The sequence below is a fragment of the Antechinus flavipes genome, chromosome 2, assembly GCF_016432865.1.
Source record: "Antechinus flavipes isolate AdamAnt ecotype Samford, QLD, Australia chromosome 2, AdamAnt_v2, whole genome shotgun sequence".
Classification (NCBI taxonomy): Eukaryota; Metazoa; Chordata; class Mammalia; order Dasyuromorphia; family Dasyuridae; genus Antechinus; species Antechinus flavipes.
In genome coordinates this window covers 525,920,181-525,941,609 of record NC_067399.1, presented here as the reverse complement: position 1 = coordinate 525,941,609, position 21,429 = coordinate 525,920,181, and the positions used below count along the sequence as shown (strand labels likewise).

Below are 21,429 nucleotides of genomic sequence, written 5' to 3'. Positions count from 1 at the left end.
GAAATCACAATTGCTCTCAACCTTAAAGAGTTCATGGACTGCTGTCCCCATAATAATCCATCACCTGATGGTCCTTTTCTTTGGGTAAAGAGCATCTCTAGGTGGCGTCTCCCTTTTTCCAATTGTGCCTTGGATTAGAGATATATTTTTGTTCCCAAGTATCTTTCTAGCTTAGTCATATCTGTCAGGTAGTATAGAATGGGAGTCTAGTTTCACCATCAAACTGGAATAGGCCCTCAGTAAAACTCAGCAGAGATAGGGTGATATTACTTTATTTTGTTTTGGTAGTTAAGAAGTGATAGATAATTAGATATTTTTGGTAGAAGGTAGAATAATGGACAATAAAACCCTTTAGGTTTTTTGTTTTGTTTTGGCAACTTTGGATACATTGGGATTTATTATAATCATTAATAGGCCCAAGCATCTTTCAATTTTTGTTGGGTTCAGTTCAGTAGCTGTTTATAAAAAAACATGATATAAGTGGAAAAAGCTTTGGCTCTGGAGTCAGAGGACTTGAGTTTAAATTTAAACTCTGAATTTTGGAATCTATATGATTGTTAGCAAGTCACTTCACTTCTCTGGGTATAAAATGAAGAGGCCAGGGGCAGCTATATGACACAGTGGATAGAGCACCAGCCCTGAAATCAGAAGGATCTGAGTTCAAATGTGGCCTCAAACAATTAACATTTCCTAGCGATGTGAGCCTGGGTAAGTTACTTGACTCCAATTGCCTCACAAAATAAATAAATATACAAACAAATAAAATAATTTGGAGAGGTTCTACTAGGTGCCCTCGAAGGGTTCCTTTAGCTTCATAGCAATGATTTTCTATTATCCAAATTTACATATGGAAAATTTTAATTCTGAGAAAGAAGGGAAGGGGGGGAAGCAAACTTTTACTGTTATGTACAATTTCTTATTGTCCATGTAATATAGTTTTTTCATTGCAGTATTTTTTTATCTGCTTAGTATTATTCTTGGATTTTAGTAGTATCTTACAAATCTTGTAAAGGTTTTTTTTTTTTTTTTTTTTTTCCTTGCTTGGGAATTTTATCTTTATACAAATCAAAGAACTTAATCTGTGGCCAGAAAATATTGACAGTGAAATCAGAGTATATGGGTTCAAATTCTGTTTTTGATGTTTACAGCCTGAAGGACTTAAGGACAAATCAGTTAGTCTCCCTGGGTTTCAATTTCTTCATCTTTAAGATGATTCATTTTATTAGATATTCTCTGAGGTCCCTTCCCCTTTTAATAGTGATTACTAAAAATCTTTTTTCATGTATGAAAAAAACAAAAACAAACCAACTTGAGAAGTAATATGGTATGTTGAAAAGAGAGTTTAGAATCAGAAAGCCTACACTTAGATCCCATGAATTTATTTCAATTTTATTTTCAATAGTATTTTCTTTTTCCAATTATATGTAAAGATAATTTTCAACATTCATTTTTGTAAATTTTGAATTCTAAACTTATTTTTTTCTCCCTCCCTCCCTCCCTTATCTTCTCTCTCCAAGACATTAAATTATCTAGTATAGATTATACATGTGTAATTATTTTAAAAATATTTCCATATTAGTCATTTTGTGAAAGAAAAAAATCAGAACAAAAGGAAAAAACCAAGAGGGGAGAAAGCAAACAACAAAATAAATACAAATAGTATGCTTTCTTCCATATTCAGTATCCACAGTTCTTCCTCTGGTTGTGAATGCCATTTTCTATCCCAAGTCTATTGAATTGCCTTGGATCGCATCCCACTTCTGATATTTATTATCTAAATGATTTTGGGCAAATTACTTGATCTCTTTAGACCTCAGTTACCTCATCTGTAAGAGGGATGGGTTAGGATCAAGGTTTCTTAATCTATTTTTCTTCCAGTTGTTTTAGAAATTTGGTAAAGCCTATGGAATTCTAGCACAGTTCAGGAAAATGTTCTTTAAAGCACAAAATAAAACACATAGGATTTCAAAAATGGAATCAACCATATTGAAATAAGGATATAATTTGTATTCTTATTAAACAAATAAAATAAATCCTGTCTAAGATCACGGACCTCCTGGAATCGCTCCGTAGAACTTTGAAGGTCTCTTCTAACTCCAGAATTGTGTAATCCTGTGAATTTGTGGGCAATATTAATACATGGATGTATTTTCATTAATATCTGTTTTATAACTGTGTAAACTAGATAAAATTTATTTAAATATTTAATATAGAGGTAATTTCTATGTACAATTGTATAAGCAATGCAAAATGTTTGGTTTAAATGCCTATATGATGGAGGTAATTTCATTAGCATCTGCTGTAGGTATGACTGTGTAAACCTGATAAAATAGCCTTGCTTAAATATTAATCTACATGGATTATTTTAGGATGGGTTGACATTTTAGCTTGGATTTGTAGAGATGATGAGTTTAGACTGAGACAGGCCTCTAGGTGGCACTGTTTATTCTTAACAGAAGCATCTCTTAGCTCAGTTGTGAGAGAGCCCAGTAGAGCAGCACAAGATGCATTTATGCTTCTGAGAAGGTGCAGGTTAAGCTCAGTGAAATGAGCCATTTTCAGGAGGATGCTGCTGCAAGGAATGATCATTCTGGTGTCACTCTGAAGGAGCCATAATGGCCATCCCCGCACAATTTGTCGTGGACCAGGTTTGGCCTGAAAGTAAGGTTGCTGCCTGGCAGCAGGGTGTAATTACCAAAACAAAAAGAAACAGATACTGTGTGTCATCCCCTGCTAATGACCACAACGTTTTCTTGCCCAGTAATCTGTAACAAAAAGCCACATAAACGATCAGCCTGCACTTAAGTGCAGCACTAAAGAAAAACTTGGTGGCACGAAATTATTCCAGCCAATTGAGTGGAAATGATAGAGAATAATACGAAGTTATCTCTGGCAGGGAGATGTGTGTTTGGAATGTCACCAGTGGCCAGTGCATTGAGTCTACAACCCTCCCTTATAGACACACAGCCATCTGTGTAAGTACATCTTACATCTGCTTCTTATGGGATATTTCAGGCTTTTACTACTTGGAATCACTGGGGTGCAGGCATTTTAAGGGATTGTACTTAAGGGATTTCCTCTCACCCTTTCACAAATATAATTTGTCCTAAGGATAAAAAGGGGAAGCTTTTACTATGTAAAGGTTTCATTTGTCATAATTTAGTATTTCAATTTCCTTTTGAAAAATGTTGTTCAAGCAATTTTATTTTCACTTTAGTTTCTTAAAAATATACATCTCCTAAATACATGAATCCAAATATATTGTTTATTCTATATCATATCCGTTACCTCTCCATCAGGTGGCAGGTTGCACAGTCCCCTGGCATAGTGATTGATCATTACTAAATACACATATCTTGATAGACCTATACCCACATTTTTCATATACAATATTTTGTAATTTGTCTTTTTTTTTTTTTTTAAGATTATGCTTACCTTTTCTTTGGCATTTGCAAAAGATAAGGCCCTCATTTTCATCACTTGTATGACTTCCACGAATAATTCTAACATATTCTTTAATTTGATTATTTGATCATCTCTGATCATAAATGTGCATAGGTGGAAGGTATCTTGCCAAGGCTAGAATGTAAGATTAAGAAAATTAATCATCAAGAATAGAAATTAATAGAAATAGAATTGTCGTTAATAGAAATAATTCAAAAATGCAATTACTGCAAAAATTACTTTTGATTTAAAATTAAATGTTTAATATATAGGAGAGTTGGAAGTTGTCTTCATTAAAAAAATGTTACAAGGAAGAGACTTGAATTAATCAAAATGTCTTACTTCTTGCAATTAAGAATTTTTTCCCCTACAGTGTTAAGTTTTTATATCAGGAAAAATAAGCTTGTGATTGATGTGAAAACTTGACAACTTAGAACTATCAAATTATAGAATTTTAAAACTAGAATGGAATAAATTCCTCATTTTACAGGTGAGAAGTTGAAGCACTGAGGTAAATTCACCATAAATGAATTTTTTTTTTCATTTATCTCCTACCTCAAACATGTATACAATCACATGTAATCCCCTCTTTTTTTTTCTCTCTCTCGCTGTCTACCTCTCTCTTCCTTTTTCCTGCTTTCTCTTTTCTTCTCTCTCTCATAACACACACACACACACACACACACACACACACACACACACACACACACACTTTTCCCTTCAATTTCATTAACTTAAAATAAAATTGGATTCTGTTTGGACAGTACTATCACTGCGCCTTCCGAATGACAGGAGATGGCTGGCTTTTGTGTTGTGGAGAATATCAAGATATCCTCATTATTGATGCCAAGACCTTGGCAGTTCTTCACACTTTTACATCCTCTCAATCTCCTGATTGGATCACCTGCATGTGCATTGTTCATTCCATGAGGATTCAAGGTATATGTTTGGTACAGTCATGAAGTAACCCCGGGCAGTGTAGACACATTATCCCTCAACTGTCTTAATTGGTTGCATAGGGAAATATGCAGGGTATTTGATAAATTCAGATCATGTCTTAATCAAGAATGTTTGCTTGTGTTACCTGGTCAAGGAGCAGCTGCTTATGTGAGATTGACTCCTTTATAATGGGAAGGACAAAGTAATTGTGAAAAGGCTAAAGAAAGATTGGGACAGCTAAATGAATGGCCCAAGACACTGTGAAGAGATTGCATTGTAGATACAGTCAGAAAGTCTGGCTTTTGTGAACCAGTTCTGCTTGAGACATTTCAGTAAAGGTTAATAAGTATTTATTTTAAAAGACTAGTTTTATTTTTTACTTTCCTTTTTTCCTGAGAATATGGTGATGAAAGGACAGTTTAAGAGTTAAATTTGATATATATTGTATGATACAAAAACATAACAGTCCCTATACAGAGAAAGGGAATCTGCTAATGACAAGGACATTAGATCTGAAATTTTTTTTTATGCAAATACTCAAAAGGTTTATTGTTTTCTTTTAAATAAGAAGTTGTATGTGTGTTTAACTGATACAGTTTTCCAGTATATAACCCATAAAAAAGTGAACCTTCTTGTGACTGAATTGTTCAGTGGTCAGCTCATATATTTTTTATTTTGGTTGTTGTTTTAACAGAGGATTCTCTCCTGGTGGTATCTGTAACTGGAGATCTCAAAGTATGGGATCTGTCCTCTTCTATAAGTAGCATCCAGGTCAGTTTTGTGGAATAATGGTTATCATCTAAGAATTAGACATTGGGAGTATAGAATGGCTAAGAATTTGTGAAACTTTTTAGTGCTTCTCCTTTTCTGGGTAGTTTGTTAAATGGTGTGCATATAAACAAAAGAGATATAGACAAAAGACAAAAGGAGAAGGTTCTAGAAAGTACTCTAGAGAAGATTTAGCCCTACATTTTGGAATAATCATTTACATATTTAGTAATGCTAATGGATTTGGTGTTGGATAGAGAATGTTTTATAGTAACTTTGAATCTTCCCTCTTCTTTTATTGATTACTTTTGGGTTTTCCATTTTCATATCGCGGTAATTTCCTGATAAACTTACCACTCCTTATTGAACATTCTCCTTATAACCAGTCAAGTAAAACCAAGTCACAAAGCAACAAAGTTGACACTGTATGTTACTATCTGCAGCTGTAGGTCTCTACATTCTTTACCTCACTACTGGGGGCAATTCTCACATTCTTTTGAAGAAATTTTTTTTTTTTACCATTATTGAAGAATGTTTCTTTGGCTTTAGCACGAGAGGACATGATGATACACATTTATTTCTGAAGTTACTTCATTGAAACTGTATATTGGTGTTGTGATATTCTTAACACCTCAGCAAGAACATTAGACTGCTTATATGCAAAAGGATAACTATTAGCTAAAGGACTTGTTCTAAAAGGGCAGCCAGGTGACACAGTAGAGTGTCAGGTCTAGAGTTTGGAAGATTCATCTTCTGGAGTTCTCAGGGTCCAAATACTTACTAGCTATGTGACCTTGGACAAATCACTGAACTCTCTTTGCCTCAGTTTACTCATCTGTAAAATGAGCTGGAGAAAGAAATAATAAACCACTCCAGTATCTTTGTCAAGGAAACACGAAAAGGCTTGTGGAGAGTTGGAATGATTGAACAACAATTTGTTCTAAGAGTTCACTTTCATTCTTAATCTTTCCAATGTATTTTTAATCCAGTGTTGCTGTCCTCCTTGCTATTCCTTACAGAGGAAACATCTCCCAGCTATGTCTGATTCCTAACTTTCTTCAAGTCCCAGCTAAAATTCATCCATCCATAAAAAGTCTTTCCCAATAATTCTCCTTAATGCCAATACTTTTCTGATGTTGATTATCTCCAATTTATATTGTCTGTATCTTGTTTGTAAACAATTGTTTGAAGGTTATCCTTTCCAACAGACTGTAAATTTTTTCAGTGAAGGAAAGGCATTTTTGCTTCTTTGATTCCCCTGTATTCAGCATGGTGCCTAGTGTACAATAAATGCTTGTTGGGAATTTAGAATCTAGCTTGGTCCTTCCTGGTTGTGAAAGGTTCCAGAAATACCGAGCACAAAAAATATCACAACCACCAATCAACAAAAAAATTATTAAAGGCTTACTATGTGCCAGGCAGAGGGTTGGGAACAAGGGATATAAGGCCAAAGAGTGATACAGTTCCTGTTCACCAAGAGCTTACATTCTAATAAGAGAGACAGCAAATACATATGAAAACACATACAACATAAATATAAAGTGAATAAATACTGACATATACAAAGTAGTTAAATATAAGTTAGTTTTGGTGGAAAAGCACTAGTAATTTGAGAGATCAGGAAAAAAATTTCATATGCAGAATAGTACTTGAATTGTGTTTGAAAGGAATCTTCTTTCAATGAAAAAGAGTAAGAATCCATCAGTTACTTGGGATGGTCAGTGCAAAGACACAGAAAAGAGACAGTATTCTTTGAGTGATGAAGAGAAAGACTGGATGACAGTGCAAGAGGGAAAGTAATGCCTACTGTAACTGTAAAAATATGTTCAAGACAAGTTGTAAAGAGTTTAAAAGTTAAACAGAGGAGTTTATATTTGAACTACTTATTGAATGACTATTACATGTAAGGTACTCTGGGACATGTGACTATAACACTCTCAGTTTCTTTTTCAAGCAACTTTATATCAGGCTTTATGAGTTCAAATAGGATTATAAAGTAATTTTGAAGTTATAAAAAGATAATCTGGTAAAAATGTCTTAGAAACATATGATTATATTCATTAACCTAAGGCATTAGGAGCTAGTACTAACATTTGTGTCCATTTCTTATAAAGGAAAAGAAAGATATTTATGAAAAAGAATCCAAATCTCTGGACTCACCAAATTGCCGGACGATAAGATTTTGTACCTACACGGAAAGACTTCTGTTGGTGGTATTTTCCAAATGTTGGAAGGTAGCATGTAAACACAGTGATTTTCTTTACTTTCATGATAGTTACATTGAAAAGTAGACTACAGTTTAAATATGGCAGAAAACCTTTGGAATATTAATTTGGTGCTCTGGACAAACACCCACTTTCTACTTTGCATCAGGTTTTTGTTTTGGTTGTTTGTTTGTTTATTTTACTATGACAAGTTCCTATGCTTTGTGGGATGGTGTTTGCTTTGTGGATGGTGTTTGATTCATAATATGTCTGTAGAAAATCATGTTATATTAAAGGGTTACAGTGTTTGTACGTGAGATTTTGTTAAAATGATGCCTCTGTTTGAGAATGTAAAGTAATATTGTCATGTTTTTCTCTTGAAATAATTTATCTTTTTAGGGGCTTCTACTTTTCACTGTCTATTCCATTAACATCCTTTTTTTTTTCTTATAAATGCACTGAGTGTAAGATCACTGAGCTCCCAACTTGTCCTGAAAGAAAAGTAGAAGTGTCACCTTTGACAATATTCTTTTGTCAATATATTTCAATATATTATATAATTTAATCTATTTTTAAAAATAATTTGGCTTGTAGAAAACCTTCCTGAAAAAAGATCATGAATTAATCAAATCTATTAAATGATTACTATCAAGGAAAGATAACTGAATGCCTACATTGGTCCATATTTGTATTAAGTTGTTCTTGGTATGTCTGTAAGGATAAAATATGTACACTTGAGACTTGTCCATAGGTTGACTTATATCATAATTGCATTGATGGAATTGAGTACACGTTACTTACTGTTAATGGGAAGCATGGATTTTCTTTTTTAGGTTTATGATTACTGTGACTTTTCTCTCCTGCTCACTCAAGTCAGTAAAAGCAGGGAGTTCTTTGCTGGTGGAGAGGTACTTGCTGCTCACCGAATCATCATCTGGACAGAAGATGGTCACAGTTATATCTATCAGCTGCTGAACAGGTGGGCTCAGATGGGGACAGCACACATAATGTTCAGGTAGAAAATGAACTTTGGGAGGTTTATTATAGGGAAGTCCCTGCATGTTGCCCATGATCAAAAACCAGAACAAAACCACTTTGGCACTCGAAGACTTATCCTAAGCTTGGTAGACTTCAGCCTTTGTATGAAACAGCAGGGGATGGAGGAATGAGATTAGCCATGTAGAACTTGTACAGCTGGTGCCGGGTTTTCAAAAAGAAGTCACTTGTAATTATTAACCTAACAGTTTCTAACAGAGTTTAGAAACTTGAATGGTAAATCCTGGACATTAAAAAAAATTGAGGGGAATGATACAAATATACTACAAATAAACAGACCCACATTAAAACAAACAAACAAACCAAAAAAAACCCTTTATTCTTTTTTTTTTTACCCAGTGGACTTTCAAAAAGTTTATACCCTGCTGATGGAAGAGTACTTAAGGAAACCATGTATCCTCATATGCTTTGCTCTACTTCTGTAAAAGAAAATAAGGTAATGGCTAGAAAAGATTAAAAAAAAGAATAATTTCTTAAAGTTCTTTTATTGAATTTTAGATAAATAGCTGAGTTTGTCTATTTCAAAATTAAATATTATGTAAACTTTGATTCAAAACGTCAAAAAAAACCTTACTCTGGTACTACTAATTTTAAATGGTTTAGATTTTCTACAAATTTGCCATAAAATTAATTTTCATTAGACATATTTTAAGTCTGTTTGATTCTCCTAATTACTAGCAGTAAGCTTAGTATTTTACCATTATTATTATTAGTAGTAGTAGTAACAAAAATGATAACACTAATTACTTATCTTTATGTAACACTTTAAAATTTTCAAAGCATTTTCCACATATTATAACAACCTTTTGGAATAGTCCATTGATAGATATGATTATACCCATTTTATATATGACAGAATTGAGGTTCATCTGTAATCATACCACTGATGTCAGAAGTTGGATTTGAATAAGTATTCCTGATCCCAAGTCTAGCACTTTTTAAACAATAATAACTCACATTTATATAAGTAAATGTATATAGTATATTATATATATATATGTATATAAATATACATTTATATAGTGTATTCTATAAATCATGCACTGTGCTTTACAATTACTATCTGATCCTTACCACAATCCTGGGAAGTAGGTGCTATTATTATCTCTGTTTAATAGATCAGGAAATTGAGGTAAATGTCTTAAATCAGGATTTAAACCTTTCCACTTGTGACCCCATTTTGCCTGTGAAATTTTTCATGATTCTTGGTAGGTATTAAAAATGTATATAAATCAAACACAAAATCCTAGAGAAATTTATTTAGTATAAATGTAATTTTATCATTCATTAAAGACAAAAATAAATTTGCACGATAATGAGATGGATGCGCTTGTTTATTTTTACGTAAAGAATAAAATTTTGGCAGAATATTTGATGACTTTTAATATTGCTGAATTTTTTGAGACTCCTACATTCAACTCAGAGTTTAAGTTTTTAATGATTGTCCTTGGTAACACAACAATGAAGAATTTGAGGCTGGATTTGTACTCATTTTTTCCTAACTCCAGGCCTGGTGCTCTAGCCACTGAGCTGTCTAGCTGCTCTAAAATAATTATACCAAATGATGCACTTACTATCTGATTTCCTGAAGGATGTACAAAAATAAACAACAGATCCTTGTCAAAAAGGAACTTATATTCTAAAAAATCAGTAATACAAAATATTTCATTGATGTAGATAAAAAATGTCATCAGAGAGTCTGACATTTCTTGGGTTGATGGTATTGAATTATATCCCAGTAAATCCCCAGTTCGGCCCTCAGTTTTTAAGATTAGAGACCTTAATTTTATCAGTCCACCTAGAAGTGATCAGACTCTGAGAGCAACTGATGCATGCTACTAAATATAAAAAAACTCTTAGTAAGCATGAATGCCAATTTATTAGATGACAGTGACAAATAGAATTGATGGAACAGACCAGATGTTTGTATTGCTATTTAGCACATTTTCTTCCCAATAGGGAAGTCTACTTAAACAACCAAATTGAAATTGAAAGATTCACTGGTAAGTACCAAGCCATGATAAGCAGGCACAATAATTTCTACTCTAGATTTGCCAAGTGGACCAGATACTCATCTAACCTGGTCAAGTCAGGATACTTCCCTCCCCCCCCCCCCCCTTATATGATGTTGGATAAAGACTTGACTCTTTACTCTCTAATTCTCTTTTTTCCCCACCATTCACCAGTTATCAAAAATATTATCACAATACTCCCCATGCTAGATGTGTTTCCCGACTTAAAATTTTATTTTAGTTACATTTTACATCTGTATACTTCTTTCTATGGAATTATCTTAAGCTCTTTGCTGAGATTCATGGAACCTTAAAAAAAAATTTTTTTTTTCATTTAGTAGGTTGCTTTTGTAGATAACTAACTTTATTCATAATGTGATCTTTTTACCACCTCATTCTCCTGCTCTCGGCTACTTTTACTCTTACTGAGTTTTAGAGGGTGACATTTCTAATTTCCAGGGCATAGTTCTGGGGCAAACGTGGGTACCATATTTGCAGTCTTCAGTCTTGTATAATAATTTTCAAGCTTTCTTAAGATATTGAACTTGGTTATCAGTTAAACATCAGAATACTTACTACAAAAAAAATTCAAATGTTTTTCAATGATTAATATGATAACTGATAGTGCAAGTTGCTTGCTTAGTAAGTCAATTACAGAGAAGTCAGACAATTGCTTCCTTTCCAACTTATTTGTGAAGTTTAATAAATACTTTATAAATAGGTAATGACAGCTAAAAATTAGAAAATGAGGGAATATTTCAATTAAAGTACGGCACTGATGATGATTTTTAAATTATTTGACAGGGATCAACAGAATGCTGTTTTTTATTCTATCTGGGAAAAAAACCCTCACAGGATTTTCATTCTATAATTTGCCTAAGGCATTATTTAATTGCTGCTTTTAACATCTTTCTACCTTTTTGTAACTAAAATGTTCAGTGTAAAAAGAATGACTTCAGTGTTGTGCAGTTAAAATGTATCGAGAGTTCAGAATTTTATTATTATATTCATTATTTGATATTCTCATCTTTAAAAAAAAAAAAAAAGCCTTCCAGAAAATAAAAGTCAGTAGGTACCTCCTTCTCCCACTCCCTTCCTCCCCCCAGTCTTTTACACACCAGTTACACACCAACTTCCACAAGTACTCTAAAGCAAGGTAGAAATCCTCTGAAAGTGAAGTTTTGATGCAATTATTTTTCTGTTGATCATTTTTCAAATACTTAACCATACTTCTCTGATACCAAATGTCCCATGAAATTATGTTTCATATTACTTTTGGATACATGATACAATCAACATTCTATTATTTATATGTATAAGAAGCAGCTGTGAGTTATCCTTTTATTTATTTCAGGCTTTATCTTTTTGTTTTGTTTATATTGAAAATGTTTGTTTATGTTTATATTAAGAATGTCAAGTTTGACATAACTAAATTCCTCTGGTAATATGCTTTCTCTTTGGTCATTGGACAAGGATCTCACATTTGAAGTATCTATAATTAATGGTTATAATAAAAATAGTGACTTAGAGTTATGTTCTTTTGGAAGGCATTCTGCTACTGTCATTTGAAAAGCAGAAGATGGTTACGTAGAATTGAGGGCCATTGGCTTGACCTTATGGAACAAACAGTAGTTGCCAGTTTATAATCAAAGCTTTTTCTCATTCTTTGCTAATCCATCTTTTAGTAACCTAAATAAAGTCATCTTCATACTGTGAGGCATTGGAGTAGGACTTTGTGGAGGTCACAAATACCAAGATGAAAATTAAATCATGACCCTGTTTTCTCCTGACACATTTCCTGCCGTCTCATTTCATTTTTCTAAAAATTCTCTCTCAAGAGAAAAAAATCAGATTCAGAAAGAAAGACCATATAGTATAGTAAAATTAACCTTGAGTTTGTCATGCAAACGTAGATATAGATCTTGCAGTAGAAATGCAGTAAAATGAGAATATTAGACTGAATAATTTCTAAGGTTTTTAATAACTCCCTATCTGTGATTTGGTGATTTAAGAAACACTTATTCTTTTATGCCATCAAGCTCTCTTCTGTATAATATCAGTTGAGTATACATGGCTCCTGTACTAGAATTTGAAAGAAAGAGATCAACAGCACAGAAATGAGTGAAAAAGGTGGTAGCTCTTCAAAGAATGAAAAGAAAACAATGAAAAAAGCATTTCTTTTATTGAAAAAATTGCAGTTGCATACAAATTAAGAGAGATAAAATAAAATAATTAAATTTATTGACAGAATAAATCTTACCATTTTTTTCTATTGCTTTCTTTCTTTCTTTCTTTTTCTGAGGCAATTGGGGTTAAGTGACTTGCCCAGAGTCACATAGCTAGGAAATGTTAAGTGTCTTGAGACCACATTTGAACTCAGGTTCTCCTGACCTCAGGGCTGGTGCTCTGTCCACTGCACCACCTAGCTGCCTCAATTTTTTTTTTTCTGTTAAAAAAAAAACAAACAAACTTTTAACATGTAAATGGCCTTTTGCTATAGTCACTTGAATGACTTTACAATGAGTTCATAATTTTTATAATTTTTTTGTTATTCATCATGAAGCTCCACTTTCATCACATTGTTACATTAAGTGTACTTTTAACATCAGTCTATTTTTCCAAGTCTAGTCTTGAGTTTACATAGCTCACAACTGATTTTTTAGGAAAAAAAGTATTTTCATTGATTTTTTTTTTGTTTTTTATATCACCTACAATTCCATCTGTATTTATCTCTTCAGGAGTACCATTCCTTGTTTAAAAAAAAAAAAAATTAGAAGAAGAGTGGGGGTGATAATGAGGAAAGGAAAAAATCATCAAATCAGTTAGCACATTAAAAAAATATATCATTTTACCCTCCCCACTTTGATAAAGAACATACATCAGGAAAATTCCCAGTCCCTTAAACCTTTTTTTTTTTTTTCCTTCTAAAAAAATTAACCTTTTGGCATGTGTTGAATAATATAAAGTTGTGTAATAGTATTAAAGATAAATACTATTACACAACTTTATATTATTATATTGGGAATTACTATAATTCTGGAATAATTTTACTTCTCAATATATTATTATATTTATCATAATTCATCTTTCCTTCAATGAGGATAAAACTTCCAGACATGGAAAGTTAAAAAAAAAAAAAAAGGTTCCAAAACATTTTTGGGGACACATGTTTTATGGTCTCATGAAAAAGCCTAGATTTTAGAGATTTAACAGGTTCTTCTGCCAAAATTTTTGCCTGGGATGTTAAAACAAGGTCTTTGTGTTGTCTTGCTCTTTTCCTCCCTTTATAGAGCAGTATTTAACCATGTTTAAAATATTACCCTTTCTTTCTTTCGACTTTAAAAACTTACTGTAGTGTTATCAGTAACAACCCCTTCAGCTGCCAGGCTCCTCTGAAGGTTTTTGCTTTTTTTCTAAGGATTAATTGGGGAATTCTGCAATAATAATTTTTCACTTATCATTGTTGTTTTTTGTTTTCAAGCATATCTTTTTATTCCAGTTCTTTGTAGTTTGATTGTAGACTTGCTGGATCCTTGAAATGCTTGCTTGACTTACCCACAGCAATGTCCAAAATATCTCTAACACTCATTGAAGTATTCTCTTTAAGAATTATACCTTTTCCATTTTTCCCTGAAACAATATCAATTCTTGAAAATCATGGAATTAAAAAAAAAAGAATAAGAAAGGGCAATAAAACATGCATGAAAATCAGCAATCAATTGGTAGAGAACTAATTTAATTTGGGGAAACCACATCAATACAATTTGGTGGGGCATAGTTGCTTGATTCTAGGCACTTTATATATGTGTATGTGTATATATATATGTTTGTGTATATATATCTGATAAATATAAATCTGGGTTTGAAAGAATCATGTTGACTCATTTTCTGATTTTTGCTTTTAAAAAAGAATCCATTTTTATGATCAACTTAAAGTTTCATAAATTTAACTTTGTTGCAGGATTTAATGAAGATAATTTCTTTGAGTGGAAAGAACAAAGGATCTAGAGTTTGGGAGCCTTTGGTTTTAGCTGAATCTACTAAAGCACTGCCTTTTTCTGGATTCACATTGTGTGAAGTGAATCAGATGAATCCAGTCTAGCTTATTAATTAGTCTGTAGTAGAAGTGTTGGATGTATGTAATGCAAACACAAGTCAGAATGGTGAATGACCCAGGGAATCTGATAATCAGGATCAGCGAGCATATTTGTTCAAAATGATAACAGTTGAGATCATTCCAAGATCCTGAAGTGTTCTCTGAATCATCAAGGAAAGATTATGTTGGGTTATAAAATTAACTGGTTTAGTTTATCTTTTCATTTTTTTTCCTCAACATCAGAAAAAGTCATCTTTCATGGAAGCTCATAAAATATTTGATTTGCAGGGTCACTCAATCTAAAGACAGACATTTTGTTTAGAATATTTGATCTTTTGTGTTTAGGATATTTCCTCTCCTTTTGAGAATATTGAAAAGTTGCTATTGCCTGAATCTTTTTGTGTGGTACTTCCATTGAAGCTGGTCACATCTTTGTTTCTGTTACAGTAAAGGTTAGACATTTCAAGAGAGTGAGGTATTTATGGAAGAAAACTAATGAGTGTATTAACCTTCTTTATTCATCACAACCATGTTGCCAGTCTTTGCCTTTCCCCGGTGTGTAAGATTTTGAATTTTTTTCTGATACAGAGCTATCCATTTGTTATGGGCTATCTCAATGAACGAAAGGAACCTTTTTATAAAGTCCTCTTCTCAGGAGAAATGTCTGGAAGAATCACTTTGTGGCATATTCCTGATGTCCCAGTGTCAAAGTTTGATGGTTCCCCTAAAGGTAAGAAAGGTTATTTCATTCACCCAACATGTGCTTTGTCTGTTTTTACAACTGGGGAAAATTCCTGGATCTTTCTTCCTGATTCTGCATGTGAGAAGAGAATATCAGGGAGTACTATAGTGTAGAGGGAGAGAGTGATTTAGCTTATCCAAACTTGGCGGGGCATGGTTGCTTGATTCTAGGATGGATCTCATCAGTCTACCCTGATCGAGCCCTTCAGGATTATGGTGCCCAGCATCTGATCATTGAAGACATTAGATTATAAAAAAAAAATTATAATTAACTAGTTTGTGTACTACTGTTGAGTAGCTCGGAATTTTTGGCTGCTCCAATGACACATTGACTCAATTCTTTTGGAGATTATGATGAATAACTATGCCCATTTTTTTTTTTAATCTTTCCCTGTCTTCCCTTTCTAGAGATACCAATAACTGCTACTCACACCCTTCAAGATAATTTTGATAAGTATCACACTATATCACCTAGCATTATTGATGGTTTCTGTGATCTTGAAGATGGAGCTAGAAGCCCAGCCATCACTTCATCTATGTATATTCCAAATTTTGACAAACTAATATGTGGATGTGAAGACGGGAGGATCTTTATTACACTTGCCTTAAATGCAGCAAAAGCAGGACTTTTGGAAAACAGTGCCTTATTTAAAAAAGGTAATTAGTTGAATTCATTGAAAAATGTCAAGTCAAATCAAACATAGTATTTCATGCTAACAAGAAATACTGAGTTAAAAAAAAAGGCACATTGGTTTCTGAGGGATGTAGCAGGAAGTTGGTAATACTTAGTGTTTGTTCATAGTTTTGTATTGTTTTAGGCAGTTTTGATGTTGTATTAGTTACACATTAAAAATTAATAGATTCTGAGTAACAAGTTGAGCTTGGTGATAGGAGATAAGTTGAGCTCCGGAGACATGTCAAAGATGAGATCCTGGGCTCTCACAAACTTAGGGACATAGTTTGAACAGGTGCGTTTTGTTTTGTTCTCATTTTCCTCAAGGGATTTATATTCTCCTGGGATTAGGGATGGTGGATAGATGGGATATTAAATGTGCACAATTAAATAAACACCAAATAATACAGAATAAATTTTAAAACTGGGATAGCTAGGTGTTACACTGAATAGAGCTCCAGGCCTAGAGTCAGGAAGATTCATCTTTCTGAGTTCAAATCTGGTCTCAGACATTTATTTTTTATTTGACCCTGAGCAACTCACTTAACCCTGTTGGCTTCCATTTCCTTACCAATACCTTACTTGTATTGACGTGGTTTCCCCAAATTAGGTTAGTTCTCTACCAATTGATTGCTGATTTTCATGCATGTTTTATTGCCCTGCCTGAAAGAAAAATTGTTCTTTTTTTTTTTTATTTTCAAGAATTGATATTGCTTCAGGCAAACTACTTTAACCTTTTTGCCCAAAAAATGGGGCCACAAAGAGACATGACAGGAAATAATGATTGCTTAATGAAATTCAACATAATTTTGTGAGAGAGAGGATAATAACAACTGGGGTGATCAGGAAAAGAGTTGGCTTTGAAGTTCTAATTTTTAAGTAGAGCTGAGGAAGGTGATTATTTCAGGGATAGGGCCTAGCTTATGTGAAGAAATGGAGAGTTGAGATTAAATATTCTGTGTATGGAAACTAGACATAGACCAGCTTGCCTAGAATGTAGAAGGGGAGTGATTTCAAATCTGTATGGAAAGACAAGATTAAAAATAGATTAAGAAGGATTTTAAATAGCAAAAAAGGGAATATCTTTATTTCAACTCAAATACAGTAGGGAGCAATAAAGCTTCCTAATCAGGACAACGACATAGTCAAAGCTGCCATTTAAGTATATCAATTTGGTAGCTATGACTGAGGGGAGGATGAATCAAAGAGGAGAGCAACCACAAATTGTGAGAACAATTAAGCCGTTACAATACTTGAGGTGAGAGGAGATGTGGACCTCAAGGAAAGTGGTGATCAAGTTGAGTGGAATGAAGCAAATTGATGATAGATATGTTGTAGTTAGATTTGATGAGACTTGATGACTGATTGGATATGCTGGGATGAAGGCAAGTGAAGAGGTGAAGATGACAAAAGTCACAAACCTAGATGATTAGAAAAATAGTGATTCCCTCAGAAGAAATAAGGAAATTAGAAAGAGAAATAGGTTTTGGGGAAAAGACAACAAATACAATAAGTTAAATTTTGGATATGTTAGATTTAAAAACTTGTTTTTCCTGAGTTCAAATATTGACTAGTTATATGAACCTGGGCAAGTCACTTAAATCTGTTTGCCTCGGTGTCCTCATCTGTAACATGAACTGGAGAAGGAAATGACAAACTACTTCAGTATTTTTACCAAGAAAATGGGATATAACTAAAAAGCAACTGAACAATAACAAAAATGGGCATTCTGTTATAGATGCCCAGAGAGAATTTAGGAATGTAACTTAGAAGGAACACAAGCCTTGAATAGGTAGAACTGGGGATCATCTGCATGGATATCATTGTACTTGTGAGAGCTGATAACTCTTGAGTTACTTGTATAGATAGTGGTTGTTCACTGACTGACACAATAAGATATAGCCAAGAATAGTGCCTCTGAAATATACTACTAATATTACAAGCTGTTTTAATTTTATTATAATTGTGATCATAATTTTCTGTGCTATCAAACCCCTCTTTTTATAAGGTATGTCTAGTAATTTTACCCTGATCGTAGAGCCAGGTGTAAAGCTATAAAATTTCCAGCAGATTAGCCTAGGAGAAGGATGAAAAAAGCTTGCCTATTGATAATAACAATTAGACCTTCCACATAAGTTTTTTTTGTATCTCTCCATCCATCCTTATGCAGTTCCTGATTTATTTAACCCACTTAACATCAATTTTATGTTTATGAAATTCTGAGAACTGCAATATATTTTGCCTCCACATTGTTGCTATACACTGGTAAAGACAAACCTTCACTTCTTTTTCCCCTACTTTATTTTATAGATGAGGAACTGAAGCAAACAGGATTGAGTATCTTGCCCAGGGTCACACAGCTAGTAAACATCTGAGATCAGGTTTGAATTTAGGAAGATGAGTCTTCCTGACTCCAGGCCTGGTGCTGTTTTTACTACAGCACGTAGTTGCCCATAGTAGCAATATTATGCTGAGATTAACATCAAAAGAAGAGTAAAGGGTATCAAAGATGCATTCTTCTGTACTCTATAGTAGCAAAGCATTCTGATAGGATCTTAGGGACATTCTTTCCCTCAATAGCTCAGGCCCTTATGGGGCTTGTTCCATATTTTTGATGTGGTAACTTTTTTGTGTGTAAACAGATCTTAAGGAAAAGCAAAATCTGAAAGAAGGGAAAGGGAGGATGATGAGAAGAAATTCAAAGAGTTGGTCATCAATTTGTTTATGATAGTCTTTTTATAAACCATCAAAAAAAAAAAATCAGACCTCATCCTTGAGCTAGCAAAAACAGTTTTTCTTCTTCTTTCTACTTTCAGATTCCCTACCTCATAAAGTTCTTAGAGGCCACAGCAAAAGTGTTACTTCATTACTTTATCCTCATAGCCACTTTTCCAAATTAGATCAAAGCTGGATGGTTTCAGGGGACCAAGATTCTTGTGTAATCTGGTGGGACATCTTAACTGAAGAAATATTGCATAAATTCCTTTTGTGGGCAGGTCCAGTAACAAGCCTTTTGATGTCACCAGAAATCTTCACAGTAAGTAAAGGGAAAAAAAAATAATCACTCATATTATTATTTGAATTGTTTAACAGTATTCTTTTTAATTTAGTTTATATTTATAAAATTTAATAAAGAAATCTCAATTATTCTTTTTCCTATTTGTTTTTGGAAAAATGACTAAATATTTGGTTTTTGTGAGCTTGGGTTTGAAGTTAATCACAACTTTTCTTTAATACAAAAATTCAGTCTTTACGTATAGTTCAGACAGTAAAATAGAAATAAGAATTACCAATTGTTACTTATCAATAAAAACAGAGGAACCATCATGAAGAAAGAAAATGCAGGGACCCGATTTAACTAACAGTTTTTAGCCTGTTACCTAGCAAATCTTTACTACTATTACAATTAGCAGTTGGCTAATTTGCTGATTTTTCTCTGATAATAGGCACTGTTAATGACAGTAATTATATTAGCTGATGTTTGTGTTATACTTAAAGTTTTTGTGTAGAGTATTTAATGACAATAAGATAATTGTAATATCAGGGAAAGAATGAGGATATAAAAATATTAGAAATAGTGTGCATGCTCTGTGAAAAATAATACGGTTTTTATTACAGTTATTATTCTAATAGAGTATTTACTTCCTCTGTGCTTCCTCCAATTGGATACTCATTACAGGTTGGATTCTCAGAGGTTGCTACTAACCTGGAGCCATGGGGCTGTACCTCATTGACTTCCACCCATGTACTTTCTGTTACCAGTCTGCCAATAGATATAATTAGCTGTTAGCCAAAGCATTTACTAATATATCATAATAAAAGCAATAATTATAGAACATTTTTACCTCCCTCCTGAGCCCTGCTTTTCTCAAACATGGGATAAATTCACAAATACACAAGTCTGCACAATCAATGTAGAGTGATGGTGAGGTACCACATGACCAGAGTAACTTGAATTGCAGAACTAAAAGGCCTCCATTTTCTTTGTTCTCCTAATAAAGTCCTTTCTGATCTCTCTTCTAGGTGCATTGTTTCAGCTTGTGGGTTGCTCAATTGGGCTGCGAAACTTTATTTTTTAAATATGTCAGGGCTGCTTCTCAGTTGAGTCTATAGTTGGCTGGTACCCCTTCTCCTTGTCTCCCTCCCTTTCCTCCTCTCTCCTGCCTCTCTCCCTCTCCCTCCTCTGTCTGTCTCTGTCTGTCTATCTCTCCTGCTGTCAGAGGCACTTTTCAGAAAGCAACTTCTAAACTCCTATGTCTCTTCTTCAACTGTGTTTTTTAAACTCTTAAACTGATTTTTCAAATGCTGAATGGGATGGTTTCTCTTTCTGGAGGAGTACCTTCACTGCTTGGTACTGTGATCAAGTTTATGTTACATATGTCTACAAAGGCAACTTCTACATTATGAACTTTCTTTAGAGATTAACTATTCAAAATCCTAAGGGATTGGCTTAAACTCAACTTATAATGTTGCCCCTTGTGATTTACTCAGAAAGGTTGCTGGGTGTTACACCTTATTAGCATAATAACTCATTACCTGTATTGTAGAATTTGCTTTCTGTAGCTGTATCAATTATGATGGGGTGCAAATTCTCTCCTTATAAATAAAATAGATTAAAAAGGAGCAGATAGGTGACTCATTGGATAGCGTACTGGTCCTGAATATGACCTGAAGTCAAATCCAGCCATAGATATTTACTAGCTGTTTGACCTATTTGTTTTTGAAAAATGACTAAATATTTGCTTGTTTGCCTGTATTGTGTTAGAGATACCTATTGCCTATTTAGACTATGTTCACACTTATGAGATAATGATGATAGTGATGATTTTTCACATTTATGTATACCTTATAATTTATAGAGAACTTTCTTCATAACTTCCCTCTCAGAGAGGTAGTGCTATATTTCTATTTAATTGTTAAAGGAAAGTCAGACATAAAAAAGTTATACCTAAGATCATGCACATTACTTGTGCCAGAGCCCGACTAGAGCCTAGAACATCTGCCTGTCTGGCACATTTTGTACTATATATGCTACATAAGCTTCTGAATAGCATTTTCATATTTTGAGTTTACAAATGAAAAATTGGGTTTATATTATGCAAGTCTAATCTAAACTGAATCTACCAGAGTTATTCTGGAGATAGTAAAAAATGGATTTTTATGGTCATTTTTGTTCTATATTTATTTCTATTGACTTTATTTTGCTTGAGATATATGTCAAGTTTTTAACTTTATTTTCCTATAGGTTCTAAATCAGAAGTTTCCACTGCAATCTTTGTCCTTTCCTGTACTTTTGTGAGTTTAAGAAATCATCTTGTGTTTCTATATTCTTTACGTAATAGTTTGAACTGACTAAGAAGAATCCATCAATGAAAAGTTGTGTTATACATACAGGCTTAATCTTCGTGCCAATGTAAACAATGTAAAAAAAAAAAAAAGACAACAACTTAATTTGTTAGAAATATCAAACTAAATTACCTGCTACAGAAATAATAT

The 21,429-nt window shown here is 33.3% G+C and overlaps 1 protein-coding gene across 1 annotated transcript in view; it reads left to right on the top strand.

Moving 5' to 3' along the window:
* WDR72 (WD repeat domain 72) overlaps window positions 1–21,429 on the top strand; it is a 257,455-nt gene that overhangs the window by 11,375 nt on the left and 224,651 nt on the right. Inside the window, exons 4-12 of the mRNA XM_051980681.1 lie at window positions 2,897–2,975; window positions 4,209–4,383; window positions 5,078–5,154; window positions 7,266–7,385; window positions 8,189–8,334; window positions 8,751–8,847; window positions 15,108–15,249; window positions 15,669–15,917; window positions 18,750–18,970. Coding sequence (XP_051836641.1) covers window positions 2,897–2,975; window positions 4,209–4,383; window positions 5,078–5,154; window positions 7,266–7,385; window positions 8,189–8,334; window positions 8,751–8,847; window positions 15,108–15,249; window positions 15,669–15,917; window positions 18,750–18,970 — 1,306 coding nt within the window. The remainder of the gene's footprint in view (window positions 1–2,896; window positions 2,976–4,208; window positions 4,384–5,077; window positions 5,155–7,265; window positions 7,386–8,188; window positions 8,335–8,750; window positions 8,848–15,107; window positions 15,250–15,668; window positions 15,918–18,749; window positions 18,971–21,429) is intronic.